The following is a 24436-nucleotide window of genomic DNA, read 5'->3' on the forward strand; positions in this document are numbered from 1 at the left end:
CTGAGGCATCTTTAGCTATTATTAGTATCCATTCTCTCATCTTACGTGAAAAATTTTAATTCATAAGAAGGTTGTTGCATGCATGTAACCAGTGTATAAGCTTTTGACAAAAGCAGGTAAATGTTGATAGAATTGTTTGTAAATTGTAAGATGTAAGAACCCTGAAATTGCTGAAGTAATTATAAGTTATTGGAAATATAGTGAATATGAGGACAAGAAGCAAAAGTTCTTTCCAGAAGTACAAATTTAAGATCAACTGTCTTTGTCATTTTTGTGGCCCTTCTTTAAATATCATTGATGTGATAGATGATGATTTTGCTTCTAAGCAACTGGAAAAATCACAGCTGTTTTCACTTAATAGCTAAGTTGGGAACTAGCTTCATTTTCATCCTCTTCATTATCCCTAAAATAAAATAAAAAAGAATTTAGCTTAGATTTATTCATCCATGCATCAATCGTTTTCATGGTTAAAGATTTAATCTGTGTCGCTTCTTGATGAAGTATCGGTTTCTAGGGCAAATCGGCAACAGCTTCAAAACTTTTTGAGTTGCAAGGCCGAAAACAACTTTGACAAATTTTATGACGACTATTCTTATTAAGAGACAAGTGGTTTTGACATGTGAAAATCCTTTCGCAACACCAATGGCAAATCAACTCATGTGCAAAGAAGCGAAATTTGGATAATTGAAATGATCAGAATCATATCTGTGACTAAGATACCCTAAAGTTAGTAAATCCCACAATCTATGCACTGTTAGATGGTTGGACTTTATGGATTCTATAACCATTTAATAGTATCTAAATTATAGGGGTACTATTATTGGGCTGCATAAACATATTTACTAGGGGTGGGGAAATTAGGTTTTGGTTTGGGTTGTTCGGATTTTAATTTGGGTTACAATTCAATCATGTTGGAGAATTGAATTTAATCGAGTTGAAAATGCAAAATTGAACCAAACCAAACCAATTTCAATTCAATTCAGTTCAGTTCAGTTCCGGCTCATAATTTGGATTGGATCGGGTTGATAATTTGAGTTCAAATTTCGGTTAGGGTTAGATTCAGGTTAGAACAGTTCAATCCAAAATTTTATATTTGTTGCTATGCAGAAAATTACTGCTGCTAGCAAGTAAATTTATTTTGGGCACATGTGCATTGTTTGAGATTCTTGAACTTATAGTAGTTGGAGTATTATCTCCTAATGCTGAATCAACAGTTAATGGTGGCTCATCCAAACAATCAACTCCAGTCACAAATTCATTAACTGCTTCTTATTCGTCAGTCAGTTGCATAGTAGGCAAACACTCAATTGGTGATTCATCTGCAACAGTAAAATTGTTTGAACTGAGAATAAGAAATGATGGAGGCACATGGCTAGAGAAAGCATAACTCTCTTCCCATGAAGGACGAGGTGAAGGTTGTCTATCCACCAGAACTGCTGAAATTGATCTACATTCAAAAGTAATGCAGAGCGGGTTTCTAAACTCCATTCCACTAACTACTTCCTCTAAGAAAAATTCCACATCATTTGTTTAAATTGTAACTGGTGGCATATGATTAGATGTCTTAAGCTTGAACTTCATTGTGATTTCGAATTCTGAAGTATCTATATCAATAACTTGAGCTATCTTCTCCACCAATTCGGTTTATGTTGTCGATCGTGGTATCATTATCCCTTTAGTCTTAGAACCTTTGAACTTATATTTGTCATTATGCTAAATCCATTCACCATTGAAGAGAATAGGCACACGTACCAAAACCATAGCTGATGATATCAAATTTCATATATAAGTAACTACACGACTACATTACTTGCATGACTTACATGACCTACATAACTATATTACTTACATGACCTACATAACTTACATGACTATATTACTTACACGACTATATTACTTACACGACCTACATGACTAATTACATGAGGTACACGGTATTAAAAGGAATACACGGCGTGGAACATTTTCAGCATAAATAAGTTATATTGCTTAAAAAAATAATTAAACAACCTACATTGCATATATTTCTACATATAAGAAAAAATGGTGAAAATAAGACATTAATGTGAGGAAAATTTTTAAATTTTCCTAAAAATTAAAAAACTTAAAACCCAACAATATTAATATACCTTATTGGGTTGTTTAATAAACAATGCACCTCATATCAGTTAAAGAAAGATTGGGTGTTAAAGAAATGAACACATAATTGTATTTGTGTAAGAAGTTATGAGAGATTTTGAGAGATTCTAGGAGATTTTGAGAGAATTTCGGCAGCAAGAAAAGATTTGGGTGAAAGAAATATGAAGACAATGAAGTTGAGTGAATTTGATGGATTCATTAAGGGCATTTCAGACTTTACTCACATATGTTAGGGTTAGAGCTGGCAAAATTTGACACGACCCGATTACCCGACATGAACCCGATACAAATAAATGGGTTTGGGTCGTCAAATTTGACACGATTATTAAATGAGTCGGGTCCGGGTCAACACGACTTTTTTCCGGGTCGGGTTAGGGTCGAAATTTTTAACCCATTTACCCGATCAATGACACGATTATTAAACGGGTAAACGGGTCGTGTCAACCCGAACCCTATAACACGACCCATTAAAATATGACATTTTTTACATTTAAAAAAATAAAATTACATTTATAATTAAAATAAATAAAATAACATAAAGAAATAATATAAAGAAATAAGCTTTAATATTTTTAACATATTGCATGCCAATTGATAAAAGTTTCTAGCCACTAACTTAAAAAATAATTTCAGCCCAAAAAATCTAGATTGTTGCCAATTAAAAATTAAGACAAAACAATTGCCAATGCCACAATCCATATACCTTCGAACTTCGATCTTATGGTTATTTACAATTTTGAATGTTGAATTTTGTTTGTTTCTTACTTTCTTTGGCTTATAGTGTTGCTGGCTTGTTGCATGTCTTCTTTTGTTTATTCACTTCAGTAAATGCAATGGTTTCTATGGATGAGCTAACCACTGATATACTCGAGCACAACAATTAATTGTGTTCCATCCGAAGCTGATGTTATGATAATTGATAACTGACAGGTGTAATTATTTACTAATTTCTCTTTTTTTTGTTTAATTTATATTTGCATTAAAATATATTTATATTTTTTTAATTTTAAATCAATTTGCAGGTGCTAATTATCAGAACTCGCATAGTAAAGATGATTCTCCATTTTTTGTGAAGGATAAGCATATATATGGACTGTGACAGTCTATTTTGTAAAATTTTATGTAGATTTATAACTTTTGTTTTTGATAGATATACATTTAGAACTTTAATGGTCAAAATGTGTAATATTTTGGTACATATATATATTTTTTATAATATTAATATATTATATTATTTACATATATATATATATATATATACACACACATGATGGAATGCAATTTGCGTCAATTGGGAGTGCAATATTTTATGTAAATATTAAACGGGTTATTGGGTAACCCGTTTATTTTCCATGTCGGGTTTGAGTTTCAATATTTTGACACGATTATTAAATGGGTCGGGTTTGGGTCAGCTTAAATTTGACACGACACGATTACCCATTTTGCCACCTCTAGTTAGGGTATCCATGAAAAACAAAAAGAGAGGGGGTATTTAGATAATTTTGAAACTATTAAAGGGTATTTAATTAAAAACCCTGGACTGAGGCGTAAGGTGAGCTAGTAAGGGAGAGATTTATACGTATATAAGTTTTCTAATTTGAGATTTTAAAGTTCGGAAAAATATGAAAAAACTTTAAAATCTTGGGGTTTAATAGCTTTATGAAATTTAGTTTTAAAATCTCAGACTTTCTGCACTTTAAAATCCAAAATTGGAAAATAATATATATATACATCGATCAGGTCGTAGTTTTCAACCAATTCAGATTTTATAGGTTAACCCAAACTAAACCAAATGCCACCCCTAATTTTACTATTATATTTTGTTAAGGGCGACCATAAAATCCGAATAAAATTCCTCAAACCTTAATTATCATGATACTTCAATCTTTTAATATTTTGATGCTGAAATTTTATTTTGGAAGTTGAGTAAGATGTAAAGAAAAAAAATTGTAGTTGTATGATCTCATTTGGTTCTTAACAATTTTCACTTTTATAACTTAAAAAAAAAATTGTTCTCTTTTGCCTTCAAGAATAACTACTTTCATGTATAACAACGTGATGGTGAATTGGTGATGAAGCAACGAAGCATTGAATTGAAGATTTTGAAGCATCTAAGAGCTAGCTCAAAATGAGCTCTCAACTTTTCTATTACAACTATATCTTTTTCACCAAATTTGTGCAAGTGGCAGAAATTTAGCAAATTTGATGTTTTTGATTGCCTTGGATAGATAGAGAACAACAACAGGAACTCTTGGGATGATGAGATCGTGAACAGTTTAACAAACTTGGTGAGGCTCAACTTGTCTTCACGCCTTTACTAAATTTAGCTAGAATTCATTTTTGATACTATAATTAGTTTAATACAAGAATTATCTGTTGACAGCCCAAGGGCTTGATGACGATACCATTCTGTGGTCCCTTTTTTTTTTTTCTTATAAATTGAGGATACCTCTATCAATAAATTGAGTGCATACAATAAATTAGAGCTTAAAATTAGTTATCTTCTTTAAATTATTTTATATCATCCTCCACTAATTTGGTTGGCTTCATCGACCGTTACAACAATAGCCATATTAAAATAGACTTTTAAGGCTTGAAAATTAGCATTTTTAAGATTTTGAGATTCCAAATCTAACAGATATCACATCATTGTACATACAAGCCATAAAAAATTGTCACAATCATTGTAAATCTAGATTTTGGTGGAGAAAAACCACCATATATCTAAAACTTGTGATAAAATCTACATACCCATACAATAGACACAACAAATTAATATTAATATGCTCTAATGGTGTGGTCAAATGGTTTCAAGTAATTTTATTTAACTAACTATTTTCTTTTTTTAAAATATAAATTAATATCTCTATGATTAGGATATGGTCTAAATAGGTTAATGGTCTATATGTATCTTTTTCTTCAATCTTTTTTATTGACCATGCTATTTTGATGATATACAATAATATTGAATGAATAAATAAACAAAAGACCCTATCCCTCCAAATGCTTCCAAAATATCCATAGAAAATAGCATATGCCACCAACGTGCCCATCGGAATACTACTTGAAATTAAATTCAGATTGAGTCCAGTAATATCAAAAAGTTAATGAATTTGGCCGTGCAGGCACCATATATTCTTTTTATTTATATAAATTCATGCACGAACATTGCTTTTGAGCAATGTTTCTAGACTTTGATTGGCTCATAAGGGCCATGTGAATGTCCACGTGCATACATTTTGTCACTTAACCATAAAAGAGAGGACAAGAAAACTAAGGCCTCCAATCGGACCATTCCTGTGGGACAAGCAGTTTAATTCTGGTGCATACATTGTATAGTATTACCATAATATGAGTGCTAAAAAATATAACCTCTTACACCACACCATGTGTCTGATTAATATTATTAACTTGTCTAATGGAAATAGATTATATTGATCCCAGATTAACGATAAATACATATATGGCTTATATTGATAACAAATTAGAGATCAATAATCACACAATAATCTATCCAAAAATCGTGAATATAATTAACGATCAAACCCAAAAATATTAATAGTACGCATTACATGATTACTAAGTAAATTACGTGCTGAAAATTCAGATAAGACGAAAATAATTATTGGATCTAATGGTATAAAATCAAACAAATAAAATGGATGGCGGAGATTGAGATCTAAAAGGAAATCTCCTGTCAATTTCACATTTCTCGTCTATAAATAGAAGCCAAAATGATCAAAAAAGGATTTTTTAAACTAAATTCTCAAAAAGTCAAGAGAAATTTAGAATCCAAATCTAAAAATTCTCTAAACACAAATACTAATAAAAGTATCTTTTACGGATAACGAATCGAGATTGAGCTTACTAATTAAATAGATATAATTTTCTGCTTCTTCTCTAGTCATCTATATCTGAATAATTGAACGCCTTTGAACCTTCACATGATATTACTCTTTTAACTATAATACCTAAATTGATTTTATGATTTTTTAAGTTCATGATTTTGGCTTTGCAATAGTATTTAAAGTTCTAACATTATCTCTGAAGGGACAGTTTTGATGGGTTGACCTTGACCGTTTCTAATGAAAAACAAATGGGAATCAATTTCTCTTTACAACAATTTTAGATCGGAAAAAAAAAAATCTTTGATTTGTGCTACATATGATGGGTATCCTCATTTGAATCATCATGTATAATATTCTCTTTTTGAAAAAGGAAAGAAAATCATCATCTTCATGAAGAAAAAACAAAAAATTGTTACTTTAATCATGCCATGAGACAAACCGAAAGGCATATTTGTCATGCCATGCAAATACCGACCTAATTTTTCCTATAGAAAACCTATATAGCTCTTTAAGGGATACCATAACCTAAAGTAAACTAAATGATTCATTTTGCGACTCATCAACAATTACATAGCTACGATCCGTCTTTTTCTTTTAGAAAAAAATATTACAGTAGTTTTCAGCTCACTTTAATCCGAATTATAAATTCAATCTAACTAAAATTTGTGGCTCCCTCACTGCTCAAATTGGTATGAAGTTTAAACAATGGGCAAGTAGGCTATATATATATACACACACACACACACACACTTGAATGAGTGCTGACTTATGACCGGAACTTTATATGTCATTTTGTGCCCCAATACCATGAACCCATAAATAAAATTGACATTGTTTATGTCATCCGTTTGATAAAAATGTTTGGATGCTACTAAAATTAGACCCCACACTTTCTAGCACCGGAAAACAGAGACTTTGCACCCACCCTTCCTAACCCTTAAGTAGTAAGTACCATTCTTCTCAATCCTGAGTGGAAATCAAGTCTCCCATCTCTCTCTAGTCTCATTTCTACTTCAAAATTATAACTTTCCCAAGAAAATTTTACAATGAAGAAGATCAATTTGTTATTGAGAAAATGCAAGAGCTTGTCAAGGCAACTAGGACGATCATCTTCATATAGCAGCCTCAGGTCCAAATCAACAAGGGATGAAATATGGGGTGATCAGCAAATTATGAAGCATGCTGGGGATGAAAATTATGCAACAATTTTTGTTGGTAGCAGAAGAAAACGTTATGTTATCAATTCCAAGTACTTGAACCACCCTCTATTGAATGCTCTTATTGAAAAATCAAAGCAAAAGCATGGAGGAGAGTTTATTTTGGTTAAGTGTGAAGTTGTTCTCTTTGATCATCTCTTGTGGATGCTTGAAAATGCAGATCCAAATCTCATTTTGGATTCATTGGAGGAACTTGCTGATCTTTATGCCTTATGATGATGATGATCATGAGGGATTAATCTTCATGTCACGTGAATCGCCGGCCGTTTGATCTTGTTCAAGAACTAGATCATTCATATGTGCTAGTAAGGTTATTATTTTTCATGTAATGGTTTAGTTCTTCCATTGCGCATTCTTATTATTGCTGAATATAATATATATAATTTTTCTTTTTAACTCATTGGCTTCTTATGATCAAGTGCCTATTTTATGTGATTTGGGTTGTTTAATTAATTCATCAATTAATGATCATCCTTGACAATAAAATGTTCCCCGAGTCTTATAATTTGTTTTCATGTAAAGCATTCAAATTTTGATTAATCATGACTCATGACTGTCAACAATAATGGAATTGTTTTCTTTCTGATCCAATTTATTTATTATCTTTAAAATTGGTGGATATTAGAGTTTGTGAGTCACAAGATGAGCAGAGGTACTTGATCCTCCTAATCTCATTGTAATAATAATTATGCTTTATTTCTTGATTTTATCAAATTAAACCTCAGATCTCTTGTATAATGATAGTTAGTTATTTTACCAAATAAAATAGGTGATTCATTTATATATCTTTGTAGACTACGGTCATGGTTTACCAAGTTGGGTTGACAAATTGTTGAAAATAATTTTATGAAGCAATGCATCACATTAGACTTTAAAATTTATTTCAACAATTAAATTATTATTTTGTTTGTTAGTTTTATTATCATCTCTAGTGCCCAAGTGCGGCTAAACTTGCCTTGGCTCCTCGCATCTCATGGGTATAGTTTAATATATGTGTACTGATTTTTGTTGTTTTACAAAACAAAGGAAACAAAAATGTTTTTCAAAAACTGGTGCCGATCTTGATGATATTCTTCTTCACACTAATCCCCATCCCCTGTTTCTAATCGAACTCAGATGACCACGAGCACAAAGTCCTTTCAAACAACTAAGCTACGCCCAAGGCCAAATTAGCTTAAAGTTTAATGAATAACGATTATTAAAAGAAATACTGAAAATCCAAGACATATTGACCAGATTTTGAGTGCTTTCACTTAATTTTGAAAACATAAATTAAAAGTTTTGAGAACTGCTGGGCAACCATTAGTTTAAGATTTTGGGTTTAACATTTCTGCAACAGCATTGCATAGAACCGGCAAGTCATTGTCAAAGATAAGAGGCAATGTTTCTTTTGAGCATTCAAACATCCAGCATATAGCTTAACAGCCGAAGAGACAAAAAGAAAATGCTCACTGCATACAGTAACTATAACTAAGCAAAACGACAAACAAAATTACAAAGTCAACACCCAGATATTGTAGCCGCAGCCCGCAGTTACCTACTCTCAACATAACACCTTCCTGATGCAAAACAAGTCAGCCACCCAGCTCGGATCGCAGATATAAGTTACTTCGATTCTTCCTTGCTGGTTGAAGCATCCGAACGCCTCCTCTTGGCTTCGTTGTCACCCAATTGCAAGGAGAAACAAATATCTTCATCACACCCATTCCATAATGAAGCCAGATTCTCTGAGCTGGCCTTATCTGATGGATTGTTTTGATGTAACGGTGAATGTCCGGTGAAGCTTGGAATAAACTGAAGCTCAACACTGGGACCAGCCTTGACACCGTCTTCCAGATGAAACTCGGTTTCCATTAGCGATGGATTGGTTTCTGGGCTGTGATGTTCGACTTCCACTGGGATATGTTGTATCTGAAGACCCAGAGGCTCAAATTTGTCTTCAGCTTTGTCCTTCAAGTGCATTCCATCAGGAGGTGAGGAATCCCCAACAGTGGAGCCGATTGCTGTCGCTGAGGCTGCCCTTTGTTCTTGCACTGCCACTGATAATAACAAAAATACACAAACATGATGTATCAGAATCTTCCTAATATCTCAGTTCACCAGTCAATTCATGCGCATTCATCTTTGAATCTTCTAGACTTATGGTAAGACTACTATGTCTCTACATCTTAACCCGTGCTTATCATGTTGAATCAGTTTCTTTTCCTCAAATGAGAATTAAATTCAACCCACCCACACACGCAGAAAGGACACATGCGCAAAGGGACATTTTAGAAGCACAAACCTTTAAGCCCTTCATCAGTTGTGATGAGATCAAGTTCAAGGAGGTTGAGTAGGCGTCCAAGATCAACCCCACTAGTCCAATTCTCTGGAGGCTGCCCAATTTTTAATTTAAGTCGGCCACGGTTAGCAGTCCCACCCCAAATGATCCCTATTGGACGTGGTTTCTCACCATTCTCACCCTTCATTAAAATAAGGCTTCCACTGTCACCTTCAAGGTCAAAAGTCTGTTGGTTCTCACCGACAACAAGAAAATCAGTTAAGAAGCATATGCCTTTCTCATCATTGTACTCAAGGGCATAGGCCAACACAGTTCCTGTTGTAAGGCCAGAACTTCTTCCAACCTTTACTACTTGCTTACCAATGAGGCTACTTATTGGAGACTGCAAGTCTACAATCTTGACATCACCAATCTCTCCGAGGCCTTTCACAGATGTAGTAACAGTGGACATATCAAAATCATCAGCAAAAGGGATGAAGGCCCCATCTGCTCTCACAAATGTCTCTGTGGAGGCAGCAAATCACAGCAAGTATTATGAAAACGTCAGTGTAAAACTGTAAAAGTGGCCAATATTATTTGACCACCCTAAACAGCATAAAAGATAAAAAGGAGTTGGGGAGTGAAATGGGAAACAAATAAATAAATAAATAACAATGAAGCTTCTGATATCTAGCTTGTAAATACATTAAGCCAACATAAACTAGCAAAACACTTCATCTTTAAAATTTGGAGAAGCATCTTTAAAATTTGAAGAAGTGCCTACTTGGTCAAACTGTCTTAACCGATGACCAAATGGAAACAAGATGAAATCCTATTATGTGGACTGATCCAACTGCAACTAAACACTGTTTGTTTCACAAGCATATTGCCACCATTGCGCAATTATAAAAAGTATGGAGAAAACAAGGCCTTTCGAACAGTATTGTTCTCATATGGCTAGATAGATTTTCATTTTATTTTATTTTTGGAGCTGTTCCTCTTGTGATTGTAAATTCTGACTGTTCTTGGATTAATGGACAGCTTGTTTATCTTCAATTCCATAATACAACCTTCCCATGCTTTTATTTAAAAATGAAGAGATTTATGGTGATGCTGGGTTATTTAAATGGCTCAATTGAGTAGATAAGTCAGTCAAGGAAAATGGTATACTGAAAACTTCTTTCAGATTTGTTCTATGAGTGTTTCTATGCATCCTATTGAAGTCTTTGAAACTCTACTTTAAACCCTTTCGGTTATGGTTTTCTCAATTTATTTGAGTAAAATTTCATTGATAGAACAATTGAGAGCTGAAGTTTGGCTATTGCAGCTCAATAAAGAGAAGCATTCAAGTTTATCTCCAGAAGTTAACTGCAGATTACTGGCACAAACATTTTAAACCTCTTACCTGCATTTATTCCAGCAAAAATGCCGTACCAAAGGTCGTCTGTGATGAAAGAAGTTGCTCTCTCCACTGCACCAAGATATACCCCAGGTCCTAGTGTTGGAGGCAAAGGATGAAACATTTTCTGATTTGGGTAATCTAAGTCAACGGCAACATGCCGATTTGTGAGAAAACCAACTTGTCGACTACCAGTTTGGCTCTTGACAATAGCGCCTAGGGTTCCATATGTCTCCTGGCTTGCTACCTGAGCACAAGCAAAATGTATGGTATTATTAACCAACATCATACCAAATCAGAACCATAGGTATCACTTAAATCAGAAAAATTAAAGAAATTAAAGATGAATAATGCAGAGGATATTGAAGAAAAAGAACAACAGTGAAGCATCCAAATAATGGTAGATCAGACCATTGATTAACCAATGCGAACAAGAAATTATTTGAAAAACTCTAATGAGCAATACTCAAAAGTCAAAATTAGTGATTTTAAGCAGTGCTCATTGTTTGAAGGCACGGAAAACCCTCCATAGGGTCTGCCCTGATGCCTCTAGTTATATGAAAATTTTATGGCTCATAATTTTGTTGCAAGATACAGACTTCATTGCGTAGTTGTCTGATTACCACAATTTTGCTCCCAACCAACAAATTGGCCATTTTTAGTACCTTTATGCCAGAAAGAACAAAAGCAACTGTAAATTCTCATGTGAGAATGGTACTTAAAAGCCAACCCTAATAAGAACAAATGAAGCATATGTCAAAGTTTGTCTGAAAGTTGGAGGAACATAAAACTTGAATTAAGGTCAAAGCTGCGTCAGTGCCCATACTGGACTTGTTGAAATAGTTATTGCATGTCTGCAATTCATGGGAAACAATGGAAATCATTTACAGAGAGAGACCCTGCAGTCATTACTGATATATGATCAAGAATTTAAATCTAGAAGGGAACTTCAGAATACCTGAGAACCTGAACCAATAGATGGATCACCCCCACGCAAATCATCAACAATCTGAGTGTATAACTGTTCTTTTGGAGTTGGTTCAGGTGCACCAAAATACGAGAACTCTACCACATCTACATCACACCACACACCACCTGGTCCCTGATTAAAGAAATCAAGATATAAGCTTTTCTGGAAATAAAATATAAGTGACATAAGATATAAGCTTTAAGGGATAAAATCTAAGTGATATAAGCTGGGTATGGTGAAGAATCCCAGCCTCCCAATACGGACATCCTTTCCTGACCTCTAGGGCTGTGGGCAGACACTGGATGGGGCTGAGCCATTGCTTGTGAACTTTCCTGGAAACAAAAACCAGAATAGCTGGTATATCAGTTAACACACCACGTTTAATACGAAACCCTATTGCTGTTCCAAGACTATAACATCGCAAGATTTTGCTATGAAATGCTCGTATTGTCATGAGCTCTAGCAGCGTGGTTGCTTGCTGCCCTTTAGGCAATTGACCAAGAGTTTCAGGTAACACCCCTTTCTGTAGATTAGCAAAATAATTAGCCCTCTCTTCTGCTGCATCACTTAGACGACTAGAGGTTGGCCATGAGAAGTAAGCAGCATTGCTCTCGCAGTGCTGTCCAGCTGAAGCAAAAGGTTGAAGTGTTGGTGGACTTAAAGAAGGCAGATTAGGATGACTGCAACAGTTTCTTTCAAAGTCCAAAGCTGATTCTTCTGATGGCGTTGAACCAGAGCAACGAGCCCTTATATTCAGTCTTGACCTATCCATCTAGCAGACTACCTATGAGATAGACCAAAAAAACAAATTAGGAAATATTACACAATTAAAAATGAAAAAAAAAGGGATTCAGAAAATGCAATAGCAATGCAAGAAAGACAAAAGCAAAAAGCACAAGAATGATTGCAAAAAGGCCAAAAGCTAAAACAGAAGAAAACGAGAAATGATAAAGAAGTGAACATAAGTGTCTTCCTCAAACTTATATGTCAAAATCTGTTGGAAAGATTCTAGCTTTCTGCTTTACATACAAGGCCAAATTTTAGTTGACAAAAGTCATGAGAAGGATCTGGACATGAAGACAGACACACGTGGATGTTCATTTTATTAGATCATAATTTAACAGAAACAATGAGAGATTTTCAGTAAGCAAGACCTTGAGTCCTATATGCTTTGATAACATGTTAAACAACTAACTCCAGAGAAACTTAACCTACGTCTGGCACTTAATAGGAAAACACTATACAAACAAACTTTAACAAACAACACAAAAATAAGCAAAATTTTATACTTCACTCTAAAAGAGGTTGAAGGAAGGGGAAAAAATAATTTTGTTTTTTAAAAGAAGCTGAAACTTACTCCCACCTGATGCTGAAAGGTAAAGTTACATATCTGTAAATGATTTTTTTTTTTTTTTGGTTAAATTGAGAATCTATCTCCAAGATATTCAAGATTAAACAAAGTGGCTTCCATTTATTGAAACAGAGTATCAAAAGAACCAATCGAGTAAATAAACAGATAACAAGAACTCAGGAAGCACGGTAAAAAAATTTATATAAAAAAAAATGCAAATTAACAACTACCCAGAACAACAAGCTCCAAGAAGAATCAAACCCAGAAAGCAAAATACATGCTTGAGTAGATTTGCACTAACACTATCAATTCATGCACCAAAAAAATACACAACAAATCAAACACAAAAAGTGAAGAAAAAGAATAAGAAGACTCACTGATAATCAGACGACAAAAAGTTGGTAAAGCAGAAGAGTAATGAAATGAAAATGGAACCCCGATATTGGCCCAATTTGAGAAGAGTAATAAAAACACGTCAATAATTGGAGCAACAGACTGTTGTAAAGTTGCAGAGAATGTCAGGTTTGCATTATATGCAATTGGCTTTGGCTGGACAAAGACCATGAACAGCCAAAGCTAGTTGAAGAGTTATAACATCGTAATATGGTAAAGTGGTCTCATTTTTTGCATAATTTAATGTTGTCTAATAGTTTAAGAAGAATGCGTGTAGTGGGAAATTTCTACTGTGTGGGAGAGTTCGTTTTTAGAACTGTGAGGTTCCGACTTGGGTACCGTCCAAGGTCCAATTGGATGTTTTTAATGTAATTTTCACTCTTGTAGACCATGTGATTTGGAGACAAACTATCATATATGATACTCGCCTACAAATTAACTATCATATATAATTACTATATTAACCTTCAAACTTTAAATTGTCATTGATAGTAATTCTCATGATGAGTGTTTTTGTAATATCTATTTTTATTAGGGTTGGGGGCTATTTGATCCCACTAATTTCCTCTCTACAATTTTTTTTAGTTAAAAATTTTGTTATATAAATAACTTTTGAAAAAATTACTTAATTAACCCTTTCTTCTCCTTCTCTTCTCAATTTTATAAATTTTTATCAATTCATTTAGATATATTATTTTAGCTGCAAATAAGTGGTATCTCCAAATAAGAGGAACAAAACTTAACATTTAAAAATGAATATCAACAATTTATTATCAACCATGAACGTAAATGAATATCAAGAGATTAATTTTCACAAATACAAAATCTAATGAATATCAAGAAAAAAAAATTCTTATATATAGAAAACAGAAAATATAAATCATGATAAGCTAAAAAAGGTAAAAAAATTTTAAAAAAGAGAGAAATTGAGTGTTTAGTTTACAAAATGTGAGAGTAGAGTGAGAATATGCAATTATAAGGTAAAGAGAGAAATTAATTAGTGAAGGGAATTTGGAAATTTTAAAGTTTTAGTAATTAATTTATTTTTTTAAAATGGGTGTAGAGAGGAATTTTATATTTTAATAGCCTCACCTTTTTTTTAAAATTAGAATGTTCAGGAGGTCCACCCAAATTATCATCATCATCATCATCATTATTATTGTTATAAAAAATTACAATAATAAGAATAATAACAACAAAACTAATACAATAATAATATAATAATATTTTGATTGAGGGTAAAAGTAAAATTATAAAATTTGGAATTTTGGATGGGGTAAAGGAAAGTTTAGGAAAAGAATCAAGTTCCTATTTCTTAACCCTAAAAATATATAGGTCTAATATGTTTTATTTATATTTTCCTTCTATTTTAATAATTATATATCATTTATCATTCCCATTTTAAATTCTAATTATGTAATCTCACGAGTAAACACCGTTAATATACATGCATACAGACACACACACATATATATGGTTCAATGTCTTATCTTACACCGTCACCAACCGTGCCCAAAAAGTAAGGGCCCCCAAGAGATAAAATGAGGGATTTAGGTAGTTTAACTCTTCAGAATCGTTGAATGAGGCCCAATAAAGCCCACTTTAAAATCTACTTTTATACCTTTGATAAAAATTTTACTATGTCACGGCTGAATAAAAAATAAAAAGAAAACAATTGCTCTCAATCTCTGCCCTTTTAATCCACTCAATTTCATCATTCAAAAAAAAAAAAAAAATTCCACTCAATTGAAATTGAGGGGGTTTATCTAGGGTTCCATCGCTGCACTCGTTACTCACTCTAGTGTCAATGGCGAATCCACCGCGGGGCCGACGCTCGCCACCGTCGAGGTCCGCTTCCGGATCATCATCCCGGTCCCGTTCACGCTCCTACTCCGGTTCAGACTCCCGGTCCAGCTCCCGTTCTCTCTCCTCCCGCTCTAGATCCCTTTCTCGCTCGCGCTCTTTATCTTCCTCTTCTTCTCCTTCTCGTAGCGCCAACTCTCGCAGCCGCAGCCCCCCACCTCAACGCAATAAGAGGTGAATTTACCTTTTTCCACTTCTTAATTGTTTCTACAAGATTAGGAATCCTAAATGAATACTGGTTAATTTTCTTTAATTCTGTTGTATATTTACTTTTTAACTTAAATTCTCTCTATTCGAACAAATTTAAGTGTAAGAATTGATGTTTCTCCTACACACACACACACCCATATATATATAAATAATGCTATTTAACTGAAAATGATTACCAATATAGAGTTTTACACACTTTTTTCATTTTTAGATTTGTTCGAATAGAGAGAATCCTAAATGAATACTGGTTAATTTTCTTTAATTCTGTTGTATATTTACTTTTTAACTTAAATTCTCTCTATTCGAACAAATTTAAGTGTAAGAATAGATGTTTCTCCCACACACACACACCCATATATAGAATTTTACCAATATAGAGTTTTACACACTTTTTCTCATTTTTAGATTATTATTCTCGAAATATGCTACTTGAAGCCTTTTGAAATCTAAAAACGTCATACCAGAAACTCTAATTTCATTTTTTAAGAACAATTCACAATCACGTTTAGAATCAATAGTAGATGCAGCCTAGGCAACTAATTGGATTTGATCTAGATTTTAGCAGTGGGGCTTACCCTTTAAATATTTACAACTTTTTGAAGTTTAATCAAAATTGTGTATTTGATATAAAGATATTATTAATTTTTTTTGGGACAGTCCTGCTGTGGCAGCCAGGCGAGGTCGCTCCCCAGCTCCTCCATCTAAAAGAGCTTCTTCACCCCCAAGGTAATCTTGTAATTCAAAATTGTGTTAGTTGATTTTAAACTTTGGTTTTCAAGTTTTTTTATTAGGTTTAGGGTGTTAGGTAAGGCAGTTTTTGCTTAGCTTTCTAGTTGTTGTTGTTGTTGTTGTTGTTGTTATCTTTTAGAATGTGCTTTTCAGTTTACTTGTGGGAAGTATGCTTTGTAAAAATCACAAAAAAAAAGTCGAAGAATAGACTAATTTAGGCCTTAGTTTTAGAGTAGTCTTGGAAACTTATTAAATTTGCTGTGAGGTTACTGAGCAAATCTTTTGCGAGCAGCTATTTTTCCTCTCTTGCTATAAATAAAAATGATGCTGTTTTGCTTCTAGATAGCTACTTGTAAATCAAATGGTGCTTTTTTCTCTTTTCTTTCTGAGAGAAGAAACCTTTAAGAGGGTAATCGAGTGATGCCTAAGCCTTTGTTTTTTTGTGAGTTTCATATTCATAGTTTAGGAATAAGACTGAGGAGATACTAGCTACTTGTTAAACGTATCATTAGTTGGTTAAGTTTGACATTTCACTGCATTTTTAAAATTCCTTAATGGTGTGATTCACTTTCCTACTTGCTATGTCATCATCTATTAACTGTGTCATTTTCTATTAAGTTATTCATTAAATTTGAAGTAATTATTAGCCTAGGCAATATATTTTCTCATACAATATGGGTGGGTTACTATTTCTTTGCATAGTTTTCATGATTTTAGATCTAGATTGTGCATATGCTAGAACTTGTGTTTTATTCTTAAAAATGTTTTGCTGCCCCCAGATTTGTCCAGGGGAGTTATTGATACTGTTCAATATTCTTTGGCAATCATGTTTTTGCTTGAGTTCCCATGAAATCAATATCGATCCCCCTAAATGTTCGTGCTTGAATTCTTACATTTTGTCTGTACTGGAACCGATTTCAGGAAAGCTTCCACAGAAAATGATTCTCTTGTTCTCTACATTGACTCACTCAGCAGGAATGTGAATGAAGGCCATTTGAGAGAAATATTCAGTAAGTTATCCACTTATTTTCTTGTACTTTTTACTGCACTTTTGCATCCTAGTGGCTGAATAATGATTGTACATTTTAAAATATTCTTTCTGCTTTTTCATTGTATTTGCACTTGAAGAAAGTGTAATCTCTCTGATGGGTGACTCTCCTTGGTCCATTATGGTCCTTTTTGATATGTGGTATCTTGTTATAACTTGAATGCTTGCCTTGTTATAACTTGAAGAAGTGTTTCTTTATCATTTCACAATGATTTCTTCATCAAGCATAATTGGAGTTGGGCTGCTGATTGGCTAGTTTCATGGGGTTGTTAAGTATGCAGAATTTAGTTAATTTTGGAAAGTGCTCTTTATGGAAATGGTACTCTCTGACACATAGAAAACTTGCATGGTTCAATTCTCCCAGTAGACAATCAAACGATTAAAGTGAAATCTTTGTTGAACCTGTTGTTTCAAGGACAATTTGTTCACTACAACCATTAAATGACGCTGAAACTTTCGATTGCGGGATTGATGTTTAGGACTTATGCTGGATCAATGATTTATGTCTATGGGAATAGCTATTCCTCACAATCCATATTCATGTTTCCTTGATCTTGATTCAACTTAACTTTTTAGTGAGGGTGAATGAAATATGGAATAGGAGTTGGGATGTTATATTCTGGAGGTGCAAACATTGACAGTTTTGGGGTTTTTTTTTTTTTTTTTTTTTCTTTTGAAATATACAAATATTTGGTGCTTTAGGCTCTCTCTTGATGTATTACAGTGGTTTCTAGTTATAGAAAATTTTCTACCCTTGCATCAATAATGCAATTATAAAGTTGGTTATATGTTGATCTCCAACGGACTAAATAGTAGATTGCAGATAACAGATAAGATAACTTTGATGTTCAATAATTGATAAATTAGTATGCCTGCTTGTTGGATATAAATTAAGTTTGTTTTGAGCTGTCTGGCCTATACATGTATTGCCAATACTGTGGACAACATGTTCACTTGTTGTGAATTTTAAACATGAATATAATTTTTTCCCCTGTTTCTTATTTTAAAAAGAACATGTGCATCTTTCTGTGAATATGTGGGCAGTTATTGAAGGAAGCTTCTATCATTAAAAAGAACCTTTTTTGTTTGAAAGCTAATATTCTAGTAATTTTGGTGCAGTTTCGTTGTGATCGTTCTCATGTTGTTTTCATCTGTTACTTTGCAGGTAACTTTGGTGAAGTTGTGGATGTCGAGTTGGTTATGGACCGCGCTGTAAGCTTAAAACACGTTCTGTTATGTAGTCGAAATACTTACATTTCCCGGCTCTAATTATTGATAAAAATTTCTAGGTTAATCTTCCAAGAGGAAGTGGATATGTTCGTTTCAAGACAAGGGCAGATGCTGAAAAGGCACAATTATACATGGATGGTGTAGGTTTATCTAAGATTTGGGAGTAAATTAGTTCTACTGAGAGTTTAGATTGTTTGGAAATTTATGCTAATTGCCTATTGCAGGCCCAAATTGATGGGAATGTTGTTCATGCAACATTCACATTGTCTTTGGTGAAAAAAGTTTCACCGCCTCCAAAGCCTGTTGCAGCTTCTTCAAAGAGAGATAGTTCGAGAACTGATAATGTCAGTGCTGATATTGAGAAGGATGGGCCAAAACGACCAAGAGAACGTAATCTACTTACCTTAGATTTATGTCATGATACTTAAATCTGTTTGGTGATATTAAGTCTATTTGGAGCACCTTTAACGATATTTTTTTGTTATATTATAACAGCCTCTCCCCGTCGGAAGCCACCCCCCTCGCCACGGAGGAGATCTCCTGGACCTAGAAGAGGTGGATCTCCGAGACGACCACCAGATTCTCCTCCACGTAGACGCATCGAGTCTCCCATTCGTCGTCGATTGGAATCTCCTTATCGCCGAGGTGAGACCCCTCCGAGGCGGAGACCTGCTTCTTCACCTAGGGGTCGCTCTCCCTCCCCTCCACCTAGGCGGCATAGATCTCCTGCAAGGTTGGTTGCTGATTTCATTCATTACATGTTTGCTTGTTTAGCTTTGAGTAATGTTAAAGTCTTTGACTAATTATTGTCCTTATAGGGCCTCTCCCCGAAGAATGCGTGGTAGTCCTATCCGACGGCGTTCTCCTCTTCCTCCAAGGCGCCGGTAATATATTGATTGATTAATTTGTAAGATTTAAAAATTTGGATCGTTTAGAAGTAGGTGCTTGCAAACTGTGGACCATGTTTACTTAACACACCATGTTAAGAGTTGCTAGTGAAATTGACTTGGACAAGAAGATTGCCTTGTTTGTGACACTGACTCAGCTAAAATGAGTGAACCAACTGGTTTTAAAATAAAATTTGATTCCACCTTCTGTTATGTGGGCAGGAGCAAGAAAATGGTTTCTTGTTGCCTAACTCCTTGGTTGGATATAACTTGTTACTCTGAAATTGTCCTGTTCTGGCTTACTGTGACCTTTTGCTTGTTGCAGTCAAAATAGATGGATTCTAGCGTTCATGTATTACTTTCTTGTAAATTGTTGTGCTTCATATATTCGTGTAAATTGGTGCTTGTCTTACTAGCAATTTTGTTTCATTCAGTTCGCCTCCCCCTAGACGAGCTCGTTCTCCTCCTAGAAAGTCTCCACTCCGTAGACGCACTCGCTCTCCAATTCGCAGGCCTTTGCACTCTCGTTCAAGATCTCTTTCACCAAGGAGGTAAGATCTGATTATGTAAATCATGTGGATGTATTTTTTCATTTTGAGATATTCATGTTGACCCTACTTCAGATTATTATTTGGGTCTTCTGTCTTGACCTCCATTTGCTTCTGTTTAATGGAAGATATAACTTAATTGAAAGGGATCCAGAGGAAGGTTATTGGGCAGGAAAGATATATTCATATGTAATTCAGTTATAATTATAAAATAGTGAGTTGTATATTTGGCCAGATTCTGAGAGATTCTTGTAGCCAGGTGGAAGTAGATCAATTCATAAAAGCAGAAACCAGAACTTCTACAAACACCTATAAACAATGAACAGTTTGTATTATCAGTTCTTGCAGAATGTATATGGTTTTTGGTGTTTTGGTACGAGTAACTGAAAGTATGTTACTGTTGACAACTTGATGCCGCTCCACCTTTGAACTTGTGACAAGTGTACCATGGTTTACAAATAATTAATAGATAAAGATGTTGGTTCAATGGTTAGTTTACTCTTTAAGATCCATAGAAAATTAAAAAAACCTAACTGGGCATATCTGTTCATTTCCCCTAATCAAAACATCTGTGATTGCTAACAAAAACAAACAAATTGAATCAAAGAAGATGTTTTAATTAGTTCAGTTTAATGCTTCAGTCCTTAGTTGCTAAATCCTACTCTTGCGACCGATGCTTAGTTGCAAAACCTTAGTCTTTCGGCCAACGCACCCCTAGTCTTTCCACTGATGCTTAATGTATTTTTCTTGTATTGTTAGCCTTGGCCTTCTTATGTCGCTAATGAAGTTGACTAGCATGGTTACATTATACTACTGTTAAAAATGTCTTCTCCCTACTTATGATGTCTTACACTGCAAAATACCGTGAAACTTGCCCATTATTATGTTCATAACAGTTTTATCATTACTTTCTCGCCTTTCTAACAATGTGTCTTTGTTGTGATTGTGTCTAAAAGAGGGCGAGGGCCACCTCCCAGACGTGGGCGATCATCATCCTACTCTTCATCACCTAGTCCGCGCAGGGTTTGTGTCTTGTTGTGCTTTTTTTTTAAGGAAAAAAAATTTACCTTACTAGGTGTCTAATCTTTGCTTCATCTGTTACCACTGCAGCAGGTACCTCGAAGGATATCAAGGAGTCGTAGTCCTAAAAGGTCTCTCTCTCTCTCTCTCTCCCTTCCACTCTCCCTTCTCCTGTCTATCTACATGTGTGTTCATGTGATTTAAACCTTGCAACCTACAAAATTCTTGATCAATTTATTTTGTTAAATAACACTGATTTTCTCCTTTTTGAATGATTATTGTGGATTATTATTATTTTTAATTCTGAAAACAGTTAGATGTATTCATGGAAGTCCCTTTTCTTCCCCATCCCCACCCCCCACTTTGGGTGGGTTTTGGGGTTCCATATTTTAAACAAAAGGTAAAAAACATGAACCTATTATGTTATAAAATACAACCTTGAAAACCTATATATGAGCACCAAGTATGTCCTACCCTTCTCTACCAAAAACTCATCATCCCTTCCCAAATTGGATTTATAAAGAAAAACAACGAATCTTGAAATCCCTTGAAGTTGAAGCCCAAAGTGAAGCAAAAAGACAAACTCTCTGCCGCAAGCCCAAGTTTTCTTCTATGTTTATGAAAAATAGGTTTATTTCTTTCCCAAAGATAAGCTTATAGAAGATCCGGGAAAATGCATCTCCGAAGCGTTTACTCCTATATGTTTTCTGTGGCTTCGATAATACCACATTGTTATGCTTTATGCTGCGTTTACTTTTTGGATTGGAGTGAGAATCCTGAGGAGTGGGAATCCTTGGATTAGGAGTGTGGAGTGGGAGTGAGAGTAAGGTGTTTACTTAAACTAAATGAAAGTATGGATTGTCAATCAGAATCCTAATTATTTGTTTACTTTGTCTTGGATTAAGAGTAAATTGTTTTAAATTATAATTTTATCCTTATATACAGAATTATAATTTGTAATTAAAAAATTAATAAAAAATATATTTGGAAAATAAAATAAATATTTTATTATATTTATAAATTAATAATAATTACTAATATTCTTAATTATGTAAATCATAATTTTTTATTAATTTTAATTTAAATTATGTGAATAAAAATTATTAATAATAGCAACACAAATGAAATATTATTATTGATAATATAGTACAAAATTAATATTTTTTTAGAATAAAATATTTATTATTATTAATTAAATAAATAATTAATATTTATTAAAATTAATGTTTAATATTATTAATTTAAATATAATATTTATTTATTTTTATTTTATTAAATTTAATAAAATAAATATGATATAATTATTATTTTTAATAAATATGATATTGTTTATTTTATTAAATATTATTTATTTATTTTATTAAATATTATTTATTTATTTATTTTTATAAGGATAAAATGAGAAGAGGGGGGAGTGGATTCCCACTCCCACCTCCCCCCATGGGAGTGGGAATCCCACTCCCCACTCCAAAATTGGGTGGGACCCACGGATTCCCACTCCCACTCCCTCATTTTTTAAGCTAAGTAAACACTGGAGTGGAAGGAATCCACACTCCACACTCCCACTCCAAAAAGTAAACACTGCCTTAAAAGTAGAATTTTGGAAATTGGGGGTGGGATGTAGTGGGGAGAAAGGAGAGAGATATAAATGTGGGACTGGTTTGAATCTCTGGAATCTATATTTTACTAACTCTAGGCTAGGTATACGAAACAACTGTATTAGTAAACAACATTCTCTCTTAAAAGTTTATTTTGTGGAAAATTCTAGATGATAAAGATATCTTTTCAGTATTATTATGTTCACAAAAGTATTGAAGTAGGAGTTCAAATTCATGGCAATAAGTAGCTGTTGGTTTATGGCAAAAATTTCCCAGGCCAAGATGAGGATAGAGGGAAAAAAATTGAAACTTGGATTGCACATTTGTCATTATATGTTAGTTTATATCCATGAACAAAGCAATTGGTTTGCTGTACAGTTTCTAGGCATCAACATGGTTCATTGAAAGAATATGGTACAGGTTGATTTTTTCTTTTTTTTCCAATAATTATTATGTTTACCCTCTATCTCCAATATCATATGTACCCAATATCATCAGAAGAAATTTAGAAAAAATAATCTTCCCGTGTTTTGACATTTTTATCTGAAAAACTTGCTCATGCTCAGTGGTACAATAGGAAAGCTTGGCCTTGATTTTTCTGTTTTGATTCAGCTTTTTCTTATGAAAATGGTGGTTTATGTGTGTAGGCCTTTGAGAGGAAGAAGCACTAGCAACAGCAGCAGCAGCAGTTCCCCACCTCGTAAGCCATAGTAGGTAATTTCTCTACTCTATATCTCTCTAGCTTTTTCTCTCCCTTGCACTTGGCGATGTAAAAGTCTATGGTTTGAAACTGACGTTTTATAGACTTGGGAAACGCTACTTTGTGCCGGTGTTGGTATTGTTATAAAAACTTGTCATTGGAAACTGTTTTACTGTAACTTTTATTAGTTTTGTAAGTGTACTTTCATGGACAATCTCTGGTTATTTTGTGTTGGTGTTGGTATTGTTATTGAAACTTTGTCATGGGAAATTGTTTTACCGTAACTTGTACTAGTTTTGTAAGTGTACTTTCATGGACAATCTCTGGTTACTTTTGTTCTCGCGACTATGATAAGCTGAAGTGTCAAACAATGTATCTGCCTGCATGTATAGTTGATGTGCAACTTATAGTCACTTGTGTCTGATTTGTGACATGGAATGCAATCTTGCTTTTCGAAGTTTCACATTGCTGTCATTCCCTATATTATTTTTATCTACACATTGAAGGGGCAACTTGTGTTTTGATAGAGCCAGCAATAACAATGCACCTGAATGATAAGAGGAGATATAGGAACAATAAATCACTGCTCATCATATGAGAAAGTGAGATACATGAAATTAAGAGATAGATCACTCTTAGCCTTTAAAGAGCATAGTACAGTTAATGAAATATTATGGATGATTCAACCAAAAACTTTCAAGTGATTAGCGATCAATCAATGAAATTTTCTCTCGGTTTCAAGGAAATTTCACTGGGGCTAAGCAGCGCTGTCGTCTCCATAAAATTGATAATTCGGAAACTCCAAACCAATGGAATAAATAAGAACAAATATTAGCATAAAATGGTTGCGGTATGTACCAGATAAGTTCTGGATATGCGAAGTCCGAACTAATTATGGATTTATGGTATTCAAATTAATTGCAGTATTCAATGATGGCTGGGTTTCTAATTCTAATTATTATGGTATTCATTATTCTATGACGGTTTGGAAAGTGTAAGAAAATTGTGACTCTTGCTGTCGTTTGT

The 24436-nt window shown here is 33.8% G+C and overlaps 3 protein-coding genes across 4 annotated transcripts; 2 read left to right on the forward strand and 1 right to left on the reverse strand.

Annotated features, from left to right (window-relative positions):
• The first annotated feature begins 6859 nt into the window (after positions 1-6859).
• Positions 6860-7705, forward strand: LOC102612471 (hypothetical protein). Its single transcript, XM_006477974.4, has one exon. The coding sequence runs from the start codon at positions 7034-7036 to the stop codon at positions 7418-7420; it is 387 nt and encodes a 128-aa protein (XP_006478037.2). The 5' UTR covers positions 6860-7033; the 3' UTR covers positions 7421-7705.
• An 801-nt stretch (positions 7706-8506) lies between these two features.
• LOC102612774 (protein NARROW LEAF 1) lies at positions 8507-13817 on the reverse strand. The gene is made up of 6 exons (XM_006477975.4): positions 13562-13817; positions 12111-12617; positions 11822-11965; positions 10870-11110; positions 9489-9989; positions 8507-9243 (listed from the first exon to the last, which is right to left on the reverse strand). Exons 2-6 carry the CDS (start codon positions 12603-12605, stop codon positions 8810-8812), a joined length of 1815 nt encoding a protein of 604 aa, XP_006478038.2. The 5' UTR covers positions 12606-12617; positions 13562-13817; the 3' UTR covers positions 8507-8809.
• A 1422-nt stretch (positions 13818-15239) lies between these two features.
• LOC102613079 (serine/arginine-rich splicing factor SR45-like) lies at positions 15240-23624 on the forward strand. 2 transcript variants are annotated; one of them, XM_006477976.4, is made up of 12 exons: positions 15240-15614; positions 16308-16376; positions 17301-17389; positions 18593-18639; positions 18717-18797; positions 18882-19047; positions 19153-19390; positions 19476-19541; positions 19979-20095; positions 21049-21115; positions 21203-21243; positions 23358-23624. In XM_006477976.4, exons 1-12 carry the CDS (start codon positions 15385-15387, stop codon positions 23419-23421), a joined length of 1275 nt encoding a protein of 424 aa, XP_006478039.2. In that variant the 5' UTR covers positions 15240-15384; the 3' UTR covers positions 23422-23624. The 2 variants fall into 2 exon arrangements, with proteins under 2 accessions (XP_006478039.2, XP_006478040.2); XM_006477977.4 differs by having other exon boundaries at positions 21206-21243.
• The last annotated feature ends 812 nt before the right edge of the window (positions 23625-24436 follow it).

This window comes from Citrus sinensis, chromosome 3, assembly GCF_022201045.2.
Source record: "Citrus sinensis cultivar Valencia sweet orange chromosome 3, DVS_A1.0, whole genome shotgun sequence".
NCBI classification, from domain to species: domain Eukaryota; kingdom Viridiplantae; phylum Streptophyta; class Magnoliopsida; order Sapindales; family Rutaceae; genus Citrus; species Citrus sinensis.

Bases quoted from the DNA above. Each gene is read 5' to 3' on its own strand.
- LOC102612774 (XM_006477975.4), bottom strand. From the start codon at position 12,605: ATGGATAGGTCAAGACTGAATATAAGGGCTCGTTGCTCTGGTTCAACG. The intron at 11,966-12,110 runs GTCAGGAAAGGA...TTCTTTAATCAG, and splicing joins GTCTGCCCACAGCCCTAGAG to GGACCAGGTGGTGTGTGGTG. The intron at 9,990-10,869 runs GTAAGAGGTTTA...CTGCCTCCACAG, and splicing joins TTTTGCTGGAATAAATGCAG to AGACATTTGTGAGAGCAGAT.
- LOC102612471 (XM_006477974.4), top strand. From the start codon at position 7,034: ATGAAGAAGATCAATTTGTTATTGAGAAAATGCAAGAGCTTGTCAAGG.
- LOC102613079 (XM_006477976.4), top strand. From the start codon at position 15,385: ATGGCGAATCCACCGCGGGGCCGACGCTCGCCACCGTCGAGGTCCGCT. The intron at 18,640-18,716 runs GTAAGCTTAAAA...AAAAATTTCTAG, and splicing joins AGTTGGTTATGGACCGCGCT to GTTAATCTTCCAAGAGGAAG. The intron at 19,542-19,978 runs GTAATATATTGA...TGTTTCATTCAG, and splicing joins CCTCTTCCTCCAAGGCGCCG to TTCGCCTCCCCCTAGACGAG.